At 39.9% G+C, this 12,330-nt stretch overlaps 1 protein-coding gene across 3 annotated transcripts in view; it reads right to left on the bottom strand.

Moving 5' to 3' along the window:
• The window catches only part of Zfhx4 (zinc finger homeobox 4), a 177,396-nt gene that overhangs the window by 6,460 nt on the left and 158,606 nt on the right, over positions 1-12,330 (bottom strand). For all 3 annotated transcript variants that reach the window (XM_020183405.2, XM_020183403.2, XM_020183404.2), the window contains exons 7-10: positions 11,626-11,759; positions 11,215-11,415; positions 10,606-10,723; positions 4,641-10,082 (exon numbers count right to left, since the gene is read on the bottom strand). In XM_020183405.2, coding sequence (XP_020038994.2) covers positions 4,641-10,082; positions 10,606-10,723; positions 11,215-11,415; positions 11,626-11,759 — 5,895 coding nt within the window. The remainder of the gene's footprint in view (positions 1-4,640; positions 10,083-10,605; positions 10,724-11,214; positions 11,416-11,625; positions 11,760-12,330) is intronic.

The raw sequence follows: 12,330 nt of genomic DNA, 5'->3' as shown, positions 1-12,330 counted from the left end.
ATATTTAAAATGCAAAAAAAGAAAATCCTTGAAAATAACATTGTGTTTCCAGGAAGCACTAATAGCAAGTGCTCACATTTTACCAAAGACAGCCTCACATGTTTAAAATAAATTTAAAATGAAAATGGCTTAAGCTTTGCAAGGGTATGATAGGAATGAATGAGTAAACCCCTTGATCTTTAATCCAATTCATTATGATAGACCTCTTAGATTCCTTGGGACTTAGACCTAGCCCTAAGGAAAAATGTGCAGTAATGGAGTTGCTTTTGCAGGCCTGTGCCCTCACCTCCTCACCTTTGTTCTTACTGTGCCAGATATCTTCATATTCTTTCAACTTGCTTCTCCACAAAATTATATTTGCAAGAAAGAACCAAAGAAGTGAATTCACTATTATTGAAAATGCTCAATATAGATCACATTAGATCATTTTTTGTGGTTCCTTCCTGTGATGATATTCTAATTTCATGATAGTCTATGCTACTTTTCCATTAAACAGAAGATAATATGTTAAGTCAAAGGAATTAATATCTAGTTACAAAATTTCAAGCTTTCATAACAGGAGAGCCTTTTGTTAAGTAGTTAGGATACTATGTTAGCAATCAGCTTCTTCTTCCTACTCACAAAATCATCCTTATTCTAGGTGTAGTACAACTTCATATATAGTTATTGCATCCCCTTCCATCTAGTGCCTTTCCTCAACCCGCCCATAAATCTGAGGAAATTACTAGCTCATCTATTTTTTTGGCAAGAGATTTTAAGACATGAGGAAATTTAATGGTCTAAGAAACATGAAAAAATAGTATTTGTAGTTAGAAAGCAAGATAGATAAATAGATGATTCAGGCTTTCTCATTTGTAAATTTTTTAGGAAAAGAGATACAGATTATAAATAATAAATAACATATATTGGGCTTACTAGCAAAAAATATAAGCCTGTAAAAATTTATACCCAAAAACTCAATAGCCTGAAAACCAGAAACAAAAGACAAAAACGGAGCAGTAATCATGCAACAGATTAAGAAGTTAATTCAAAGTAAATGCATATCAAATGTTCATGCCTTTTACCATGTTATAATGCTAAAGAGTTGAACACTCTTTCCTGTTCAACTTCTTCTCCAGTTCTTAGAAATTTCACTTTAAAGATAAAAGATTCCCTGTGAATAATCTCATACTGTTGTTATTTATTTTGTTTTCTTTCCAGAAACAGTTACCTATTACTGAATCTAATTCTTTCAGAAGAAAGTGTTTCTCTCACGATATTCTTATGTGTAGTTCTTTTTCTCAGGCCTCTTTAACCTAGGTCTTCCAGAGGGAAGTTTGTTTTTTGAGGTAAAAATAAAAGCAATATCTGCATTGATTCAAAAACAATTATGCTAAAATTATTAAGGACTTACTCTAATCTAGAGTCATCCCCAAAGTGTTTGGAAGTTGCAATGAAGTATGGGAAAAATGTAAAAGGCAGGTCCTAATGTTCTATTTAAGGGTCTGGGTGTGTAGCTTTCAGTGGTAGGGCACTTGCCTACCATGTGTGAGGCCCTGGATTTGATCCTCAACATTGTAAAAACAATAAATAAGTGAATAAGTGAAGTTCTATTTAAGGAAACAAGGTTAAGCTATACTTCTAAACACTAATGGGAGATTTAAAATCAGACATTTCTTAAAATAAATAAGTTAAAAATGGAAAATAGAGTAATTTTTGTATTGGATCACAACAGAAAAAAAGATAACAATGTAAAGCAGAAAATAATTCATTTTGTGATAAGAAGTGATAGTGAAGCAGGTGTGTGCCACTTTTCACATCCTAGGCACACACATTTTATACTACTCTGGCAAGAACCTTCTTAGATAGTTTGAAGGCCTAAATAATTTGAAAATTTCTCAGAAGTAAAAAATTTTTGTGAGCATTATGGAATAACAATTCCACCCCCTATAAATATTTAGAGGTTAATAAATACTAGAACTCAACCTGTAGATTGCAATTAACTTAATTAGGGGTGCAACCTTTAGACAAATTCATTAGTTTATAGCACATCTCACATTCACAGGAGCACATTTGAGTATTTCTTCCAGAACAAAACCTTGAAACCCACCTTCAAAGGGATGGGATGTCTTTAAATTGAAGCCTTTTCCCATAACTAAATACTATTAGAAAGGGCCAAAGATGAACATGTTGTATTCCCTAGATATGTTCATATTGATAACCAGTTATAACAAGAGCTCAGAGCTTGTAAGAAATATAGACATATTTTACTTAGAAAGTAATTTTCTCCTAATATCACCAAGCTGGAATATCTATTTCTCTCATAAAGCAAAGAAATTTGCTTGATGGGAAATAATACAGTAGGAAGATGATGATGGAATGACAAAGAACCACAGCTCTATGCCATGAGGTGGGTAAAATATTCCGCCTTCCCCACCACAGGTAAATCAACCTAAAATGGACGTGAGCTGGAAGTATGGGAACTCAGGATCTTAGATGCAGCCCCACTGATAACTCTGCTGTGCTAATGTTTAAAGTCTCTCACAAAGGACTAATTTGAGAGAAATAGCAAATTCCAGTAGGTAGCAATATTTGTGAAGTTTTTCTCTTTACAGCACTCTCTGGCTGGTTTTGGTCCATGATTTAATAATGCAACAGATAAAGTGCTGAGTTTCTTGGTACCTGGTTCACTTAAAGACATTCCTAGTCATAGAGGGCCTGCCTCCAACATCTTCCCAGCAATACTGATCATTATAAAGGGGCCCACATTTTAGGGGCATATATAAATTACAGTTTTGGTGGATAGAATTAGGAAAAAAGTTAGCTTGTTTAAATGTTTCATACACATCTCTCTCCTTTTTAACTTCTGTCATACATGCCTCTAGGTTCTAGCAGCAGAGTAACAAACCAATTGGTAGAAGGACCCATTTTCCCAGCAAAGGCCTCTAACCCAATAGAGATATAGACAGATGCTGTGACCATCACTGACAAGGGTGACAATTATCAACCAATGATGACTTGTAGTTAAAAGCATAGACATTTCAACTGTTTTGGCTTATGTGAAATATATTTTTAAAGCCCTCTTTTTTTTACATAACTGATCATAAAGTTCTTCCACATAAGAGACTTCTCTGGGTTAGTCAATAATCACAGTGACATAGAAAGTGGGAAAAAAAAAACCTAAAACAAAACATCTGTCATTGCATTATTCTTAAAATACTTATTTAAGTAAAATGCACAACCAAAGCCCGTAAGTATAGCTCCAATATTTAAGACCCCAAGATTATCAAATAATTAAGCCTAAAATACTTTTGAGAGAGAGGGGAGTTGGTGTGATAGCTAAAGGATCGGACATTGCAGACATTCTTTATCATGTTCTTTTTGGGAATGGTTCCATTCCATTTCTCTCTGAAGCCAACAAGGAAACCACATGACCTAGCATGACAGAGGGGCCCTTGGATATTGTTGTTTCAATTCCTCAGAAGCTAAAAGGTGTACTAAAGATCACAATGTCATCTTTGTGTACTTAAGTACACAATGTGATCACTGTGTACTTAAGATCACAATGGCAATTCCATTTTTTATTAGAGAAGGATGGAATTCAAGAGTTTGAAATTTATGTAAAAGTCCAATTTGTGAAAATGAAAAAAACTTTCTTCATGTTTTTTGTAAATTTTGTAGATGTATATGTTTAGTAAATGCTAGATACATCTCTTTAAAATGTCAAAATTTCCTTTTGAAGATCACTGATAAATTTAAAAATAAAACTACTTCAAAGAAATTACAAGAGAACTTTACTTTTCTATTTTGGGTAACTTTTCTTCTATAATTGGCTACATGATTGCCTAACATACATTTGAAAAAACTGAAATGCATAAATTGCATTTATCTTGATGAACAGAGTTGCATTCTGCGTGTGGGGGTGTCTCAAGTAGCTCTACAATTTTGTTATGCCATAATTATAAACCTTAGCTGGGGGAGTTGGAGGGAGAAAAAGGCCTGGAGTGATAAGGTTTTTCTAAGTTTCTGAATTTATTTAAATATCACGTAGCAATGGATGCTACAAAAATCAAAATCTCATAGCAATGATGAATTACAAATTATCACAGAAGTCACGTTTTTAGACATTTAACTTTTAATATAAGCTTTATTACCTGAAAGGTGCAATGAGGCTAGAAAGACCTTATCTTTTCAACTGAGGTTGGGGGTGGGGTGGACAAACAAAAAAAGAATAAAAACCAAAAAATCCTGCCCTTTGGAAAGGACATAAATTAAAATACAATAAGTGTGGTTTTCAATGTTTTGCTTTCTTAATATACATACCAAACACTATGCCTCATTTATGTTAAAATGTCATTTGAAATCAGTATTGAAATTAGTATAGAAAAATATTTCTAAAACATAAAGATGTAATGATAACAATAATACATTTCTCAGAATTTATTCTGATCTATTTAGCCTAAAACCTTTTGCATATGTTCAGGTGGACCTACTTCCTGGTTCTGTGTTATAACCTGTAAGATATATATTTTTTTAAATAATTTATTAGTTTCAATGATTGAAACTGAAAGAACTCTAAATGCACAATCTTCTTGGTTACATGTGATTGGCTGCCTAATATTATCTAATTAATAAGACTGACTCTCCTGTAAGTGACTTACTGTTTGAATTTTGTGGAAATCCAGGCAAGGAGGATGGACCATTCATTCCAGGAAGAAGGACTGGAGGAAGGCCTGGGAGTCCTGGGTAGGCTGCAGGCAAGCTGATGCCATGGAGGGAGCTGCTGTCCATCATGCCTGGCTGCTGGACGGTTAAGCCCAGCACATCTGAAGCTTTCTTTATACGGTCAAGTTCTTGCTGTGCCATCAGCTGCCGAACGGTGGTTGGAGCTAAATAATCTTTCTCCCGATCAAGCTGACTGCCGACAGTCTCCCTCACTTTTGAAATGTGCTGTTTGGAGAAAATATGATCTCTGATGGACAAGCGGGCGGAGTACTTCACCCCACAGAGGGTACACTCGGGTTTGGTGCCTTCTGTTCCACTTTGATTTATCATGAAAGGCTTCCCTATGTTAATTTTAAATTTCTTTTCCTTTGCCCTGGCATTTTGAAACCACACCTGGACCACGCGCTTGGGCAAACCAATCTCATTCCCCAGCATTTCACATTCCTGCATGGTTGGAGTTCGATAGTCACTAAAACAAGCTTTGAGAACCTTGAGTTGAAGATTGCTCATCTGAGTTCTGAATCGCTTGTGACCCGGCCGATCATTACTTTTGGATTTAAAAGGGTTGCCAGACCCAAATGGATTTGGTGAGCTGGGGTCAGCTATGCTGGACGTTTCACTGCGGTCAGCATTGTCATCAGGGTCATCTGTGATATAAAAACTTTGGTCATGATCACCATCTTTATCATTGAAATGGATTGATGGACTTGTGAGAGAAAATAGAAATTTGTCATCACAGACCTCTGTGGTGGGTGTGGTTGCTGGTTTCGGCAAAGTGTCAAGAGTTTTGGGCTCTTTAGGAGACAGAGCTGGTTTTACCTCTCCAGAACTTCCTGTGGTACTTTCCATCTCTGCATTTCCCTCATCTCCAGTGGTGGCATCACTGATGGCTGTATTAATGGATGAAGTCTCATCAAAGTCAGTTTTATTTTGATCATACCCAGCCTCAGCAGGAGGGGCATTTAAATTCTCTACATCCTCAGGACATTCTGCTTTAAAAGAAGAAGGGCTTAAAAGATTCTTCGGTGACAGCTCTGCTGTTTTGCTAACAGGTGTTGACACTGTAGAAGCCAGTTCATTTTCACTGGATAGATCAATTTTAGTTAATGGCAAAGATGGATAATCAAAATAAATGTATTTCTGTGGGCTTTCTCCCCCATCCTCTGTGGATATTAAAGGACTTGGTGGCAAGCTATAACCTGCCTGTTTTCCTTCATTCCAGTGCCGAGAGCGAATGTGGCTTTCTAAGGCTGACTTTGCTTTAAACAGGGCTCTGCAGAATGGACACCTTTTATGAGACTGTGCAGGACCCACTGCCCGGAACTGGCCTTTCCTTTCTCGTGCTCGTGTGTTCTGGAACCAGACCTGCACCACTCTTTTCTTCAGCCCTACTTCACGTGCAATATGATCAAGCATTTTTCTGGTAGGATTGGAATCCAGCAAGTATTTCTCGTAGAGTATTTCCAGTTGTTCTGGGGTGATTGTGGTTCTCAAGCGTTTATCACGATGTTGGTCTTCACCGCTATTCCCTCCCTCCTTTTCACTGCAATTATTGTCATCTTTATCATCCAATTTCCTTTTAAGGGAAGCAGCCACAGTTGTAGAGGCTGTGGGGTGGGAAGAACTGGTCTGTGGTGGCATTTGTGTGAGAGAGCTCCCCAATAGCTGTCCAGTCATCAGTGGATTGTTGGGGTCAAATATCATGTAGGGCATATCCATGGGCCTTTCCAAGAATGGAGAATGGAGGAATTGGTTTTGAGCAGCGAGGAAGTGCATGTGCTGGTGCTCCTGCCAAAGTTCCACAGTTGGAAAGGCAACTGTACATTGATCACATTGGTATTGGAGTAACTGTGGAGGTAGACTGTTCTGGAGAGATGTCATGGAAATTTGCAGTGGACTAGAAGGGACCGGAGTTTGAGAGGCTGAGGGAGGTCTTCCAATAAGTTGGGGTTGTTTTGGTGGCTGTGGCTGTTGCTGTAACTGTGGTTGTGGCTGTGGCTGGGCTGTGGATGCTTGTGGTGGGTCTGAGGAAGTTGATGCTAATGAAGAGGCTGGTTTGGTGCCTTGCGAAGGGGGAGAGGGGTCACTCTGCTTTGGCTTTTCTGAGGGATAGTCAGGTTTTGGAGAGGTCTTGTCGGGTTCTGGTTTGGGAGATGGAATGAGGGGTGTGCTAGTCCCCGAACCAGAACTTGCTGCAGTAGCAGCGGTGTTTTTGGCTGCATCTGTTTGTCCTGACACTGTGCAATGCTTGTAAACCACTTGATCAGTGGCATCCATGGAGTCTTCTGTTTGGCTTTCATCTTGGGCGTCATCATCTTCATCCTTGTAACACTGCTTTTTCTGATGAGTAATCAAGTCAAAGATCCTGGGGAAAACTACATTGCACTTTTTACATTGGTACTGCATGTTGCTTGTTCGAATATATCGTTCATTTGTGAGTTCTCTTTTTTCATTATCTTTAGTTTCTGCTTGATTCTCATAGCTCTTTCGGGCTTTCTGACGAGCATTCTGAAACCACACAACAATAACCCGAGTAGGTAGGTTGAGCACAGTAGAGAGCTGTTCTATTTCATCATCTTTTGGGTAAGCGTTTGTGTCAAAAAAGTCTTGTAGAACCCTAAGCTGGTAGTCAGTAAACCTCGTTCTAGAAGACCGTTTACTGAACGATGCATCTGATTTATAATGTTCTAAAGAGGTGGGCTGTGGATCAATTCTGATATCTTCCAAAACAGTTATAGGAGGGTTACTGAAATTGTACGGTGAATCCTTATTTCTCTGTCGTTCCTTAAAAAGCGTATTTCGAAACCAGTGTTTGATAACTTTTTGAGAGAGGCCAGATTTCTCAGCCATTTCTTGGATCTGTTCTTCACTTGGAGAATTATTGATGTCAAAGTAAGCCCTCAGGATTTTTAGCTGATCATCTGTAATTCTTGTCCGTGGCCGTTTGAACTGAGAATGCCTTAAGAAGTTGGGGTCTAACCCAAGCTGCTGTTGGCAAAGCTGAGTGAGGTCTGCAGAGAGAGCATCCATCTGTGGCAGCTGCAGGGCAAGCTGGGGCGGAAGTGCAGGATGCTGCACAGGCTGCATCATAATGGAAGGGAAGAGGGGAAGGTCAAGAGGAACAGGCAGCTGGACCTGCGGGGGTGCCGAAGGGGGAGGTGGGGGAGGAGGAGGTGGGGGAGGTGGTGGCGGTGGAGGTGGGGGAGGTGTGGGTGGTGGAGCTTGTAGAGGAGTAGACACGGTGTTTGGGATTTTTACAGGACCCATAGAAGAAGGCTGTGGGGGCGCTGGTGGCAGGGGAGGAGGCGGAGGTGGTGGAGGTGGTGTTTCAGGGGAGGATGGAGAAATTGGATAAAGTTTGTCATAGGCCTCCCTGTATTGACGAGCAAATTTTTCTAGGGCTCCATATGGAAAAAATTGCCCATGAACATGTTCTTGGTGGCTCTTTAAAATAAGAACATTGGAAAACAATTTACCACATGTTCCACACTCCAGTTTGTCAGTGTTTTCGCCTTCACTACTTCTGCCCTTCTTTTGCACCTTCTGCCTGTTTTCATTATACTGAATGACCAGTTCAAAACCAAAGTTTTCTAGCAAAGCTTTGGCTGCATTTCCCCTGGCCCCTGAGGCTATTCGGGGTGGAGGGATGGATGGTTCCAAGGATTTTTGCTTCTTTATATCTTTGCCTTCTTTAAGTCCTTCACCTTCATTTATAAATTCTTGCTTTGGTTTTTCTTGCTTTTCAGCAATCTCTTCTGTTTCCTTATAAGGTGGTATGTCCTTCATGATCTGGCAGTCTGTACTTGCTAGGTTACTTTGCTCTTGTTTCAATAATTTGCCTGCTTGCTGCTGCTGCTGCTGTTGCTGCTGCTGCTGCTGCTGCTGCTGCTGCTGCTGTTGTTTTTGAGGCTGCAGCTGGGGCTGTGTGACTTGGTACTGTTGTGCTTGTTGCTGTAGAATTTGGAGCTGAGTTTGGCCAACATGATGTTGAGTCTGAATTTGCTGCTTCAGATCTTCAAGCAAGGATCCAGCCATTCCTGTCATGCCCGGCATACCAAATGTGGCAGACCCAGGCAAACCGAGATCTGGCCCCAAGCTAAATTCCGTCCCAGGTATGTAGAAGGGAAAGAGAAACTGAGGCTGCTGAAACTGCAGCAGTGCTTCCGGAGTCATCGGAAAATGAGGCAAAAAGGCTGGGTTTAGAAACTGCGGCTGAAAGAATGCAGCTTGCTGCTGTAACTCATGCTGTAGTTGCATCTGGATTTGTGCTGGTGACTGCGGTGGGTGATGTGTAGGTTGAGCAGGGATTAATTCAGGAGCTTGCTTTTTATTTAATTCTTTGGCATCTAAGTGGGTGTCTTTGTTGTTGACTGCTGCTAAACTCATGGAATCTAACATCCCTTGGCCAGGGCTACTCATGTTTGCTGCAATGCTGTGCCCACTGGCCACGTGGCCACTTGGCTCCAGCTTTGCTGCCCTGGCCTTTGTCTGGTGGAGCACAGACCTCATGTGGATTTCCAAGGTTGAGCTTTGGCTGTACGCAACATTGCAAATACTGCACTTGTAGGGTTTGTTATCTGTGCTGTTGTTGTTTTCCTGTGGGACAGGACTGGAGGCTTCCTGCAAAACCTTCTTCAACTTATGCAGGTGAGACACTGAATTATAATGAACCAAGAGAATGTTCTTTTGGGTGAATGACTCTTTACACACTGTACATTTATATGGACGAGATGGATCCAGGAATTTTTCCATGGTAAAATTGGGCCCTTTTCTAAAAGGTAAGGTCCGCTTTGGTTCAGAGCCCAAGTCATCAGGAATAGAGCTACTGTCACTTCCCACAGGACTTGCCTTTCCTTCATGGTCCACCTCATACTCTCTCTCCATTTCCTGCTCTAGGCTATGGTCATCCTGGGCCATAGTTTCACTCTCTGCCCAAAGTTCCCCATTCATGGGCAGGGAGGCATACAGCTGTTGAAGTTCAGTCTCACTCAGTTCAGGATGGCCTGCTTCCAAGTGTTTTTTTAAAGCCTGGAATGTACGGAAACTACGTTGGCAGAGGTTACACATTGTGGCAGCCCGAATTGCATGATACTGGGAATGTATCTGAAGCTTCTGCATAGTTTTAAAAGCCAAGCTACAATGGTTACAACGGTACTTATAAACATGGCGGTCAGAAACAGAGAGTGGCTGCCTTTTTTGCTGTTCGCTAAGTTGATCTTGTAGCGTGTCAGAGATTTTTCCATCCTTACTGCTATTTTTATTCCATTCGGACACTTCCGAGGGTTCTTTACTTGATTTCTGTTCCTCGCTCTTTATTTCCATACTAGTCTTTGATTCTTCAAGACCTGCCATACTTTTGTCATCCACTGGGCTTTCACCTGTTAGGAGAAAACACAAGTATATCTCTTATGGTAAGAAAACCTATTGCTTAAATGTCAATAAATCTTGTAAATAGGAGCTTGTAAAGATTTCTGCTTAATTGATTCTTTGAAGAAGTGTTTATTGAGAGACTACTACATGACAAGTGCTGGACTGAGTGCTAAGGAGATGAACATGAACCAGAAATCAGCCCTGACCTCAAGGAAATAAGAACAGAAAAAGAAAACAAGTCAAAGGTAATCGGTTTGTGTAATCAGCAAGATGCTAAGCACCATAACCGTGGTGTTCATGAGTTAAGACCACATAGCGTGTTCTTGGCCACCTGACATGTGGGTTCCCCAAGGACAGGTAAAGTAACCAGAGGCCAAATACACCTTGGAAAATAACGATCTTGGAAATGTCATATGACTTTTCCTTTGGGTCTTTAAAAAAAGGTCTTTGATAGTAATAGTCTTGGAGCACTGTCACACAGGCAAGCCCTCAAGTGCTTTCTCTACAGATCTTGATCTTAAGCTGGCATACCTGAGTATTTCCCAGGCCCCTCAGTTGTCACGGTTGCAGGTGTGTCCCGCTCCGATTTCTCAGAGGCAGCTGCCGGCAGTAGCATACTGTTTGGCATCATCACATCAGGGACAGGCACCTTGGAAAACCAAAGAGGTTCATGTTGAAAGTGCTCCACATATCCTAATCTATTACATCTCACATTGGATGACAGCATATCCCATTTACATTTCTCCAATCCAACAGTGACATCTGTCCCTTCAGTGCTGTTACAGTGCCATTTTCTAGTTTATTTAAGTGACAGTGTGAACATTTTTGTAGCTCTGTTTTTTTATAATGATAACCAAGAAACTTTGAAAGTCAAGGTGCCCACACAGTTCATTTGATTAACACTGCGGGTATGAAAAGATCATCAAATATGTTGTTAATTAAGCCATGCTTTGTATCATAATTTTTCTCTACACAAAAGAGACCATAAATGGGCCTGGACTGTGACTTCCTTGACACAGTCTATAAAAAACCTTGAAGTAACTCAGAAGAAATAAATTTCTATCAACCCATAATTCTAGATTTGTACTGATAACTCTACACAGCTCATGTCACATGTGTATCGATGCTTAACATCCTTACTGTCATAAGCAGCTTCTCCACACAGTCTGGAGACACACTGTGCAAATGAGTCAGATGCAGCTGGAGGTGCATTTTGTTACTGAGGACATCCTGGCAGAGAGGACAGCAGATGACTGGCTGCACTGAGTGCTGTGACAGGACGTGCATCTGGATCCGACTTTGGTCCCTACTATTGTAGTTACAATAAGGACACTGATAGAACTGGAAAAGATTGAAGAAACATGGATGCCATTAGTCAATTTATTTTGATGGCTTCAAAATATTAGAAGTGATACCAGAAATTAACAATATTGCCAATTGTGATGCCTTCAGCATTTCAACAGCATGCAATCTATGGGGCTCTAAAATTATCAGGAGTCAATAAAATGAACAAAAAAAATTTAAACAATAAAGGGAAAACAACCTATTTACCTGTTCATGACAGAATTTGTTGTCCTCTGTAGGTTTTGACCTTTTTGTTGCAACATCCTCTTCTTTTGCCAGCAGGAGTGGCTGGGTGCCCCCTGACACACTAACTTTTAGCTCCTTCTCTGGTGTACTTATTCCTGATTTCCAAAAAGAATAAAAAAACTCAATTTCTAAACACTTATAATGTCACAACCAAAAAATCCACTGAATCTCTCTCTCTCTCTCTCTCTCTCACACACACACACACACACACACACACACACACACACACACACACAGAGAGAGAGAAACAGGCACATTTAAATGATGCTAATCTCAAAAGGCAAAAGCATACTTCTTTGTATCCACTGACTAAGTGGACTTTATAAATATATTTTAAAATGTACTCCTGTCTCATGTTTAGATAACCCTAGGTGACCTTGAAAGGTTCATCAATAACATGTGCTCTCTTGTGTCTCAGAATGCCTTTATCACATTAAAGCAAATCCACTTCCATTCATAAATACTAACTTAGAAAATAATTATTTTCTCTAAAATCTAATGACCTATCTTTTTTGTAAATTCTTTAGTGCTGAGAAGATTTTGAAATTCTGAAAAGAACTGAGTATAATTCAAAAACTAAAATAATATTTTTCTGCTATGAATGGATTTAAAAAATAGAAGGATTTTAAAATTAGCCATACATTTTTTGCTGCTGCTAATGTGAGA

This window comes from Castor canadensis, chromosome 3, assembly GCF_047511655.1.
Source record: "Castor canadensis chromosome 3, mCasCan1.hap1v2, whole genome shotgun sequence".
NCBI lineage: Eukaryota > Metazoa > Chordata > Mammalia > Rodentia > Castoridae > Castor > Castor canadensis.
This window is presented reverse-complemented; position numbering and strand designations above follow the sequence as displayed.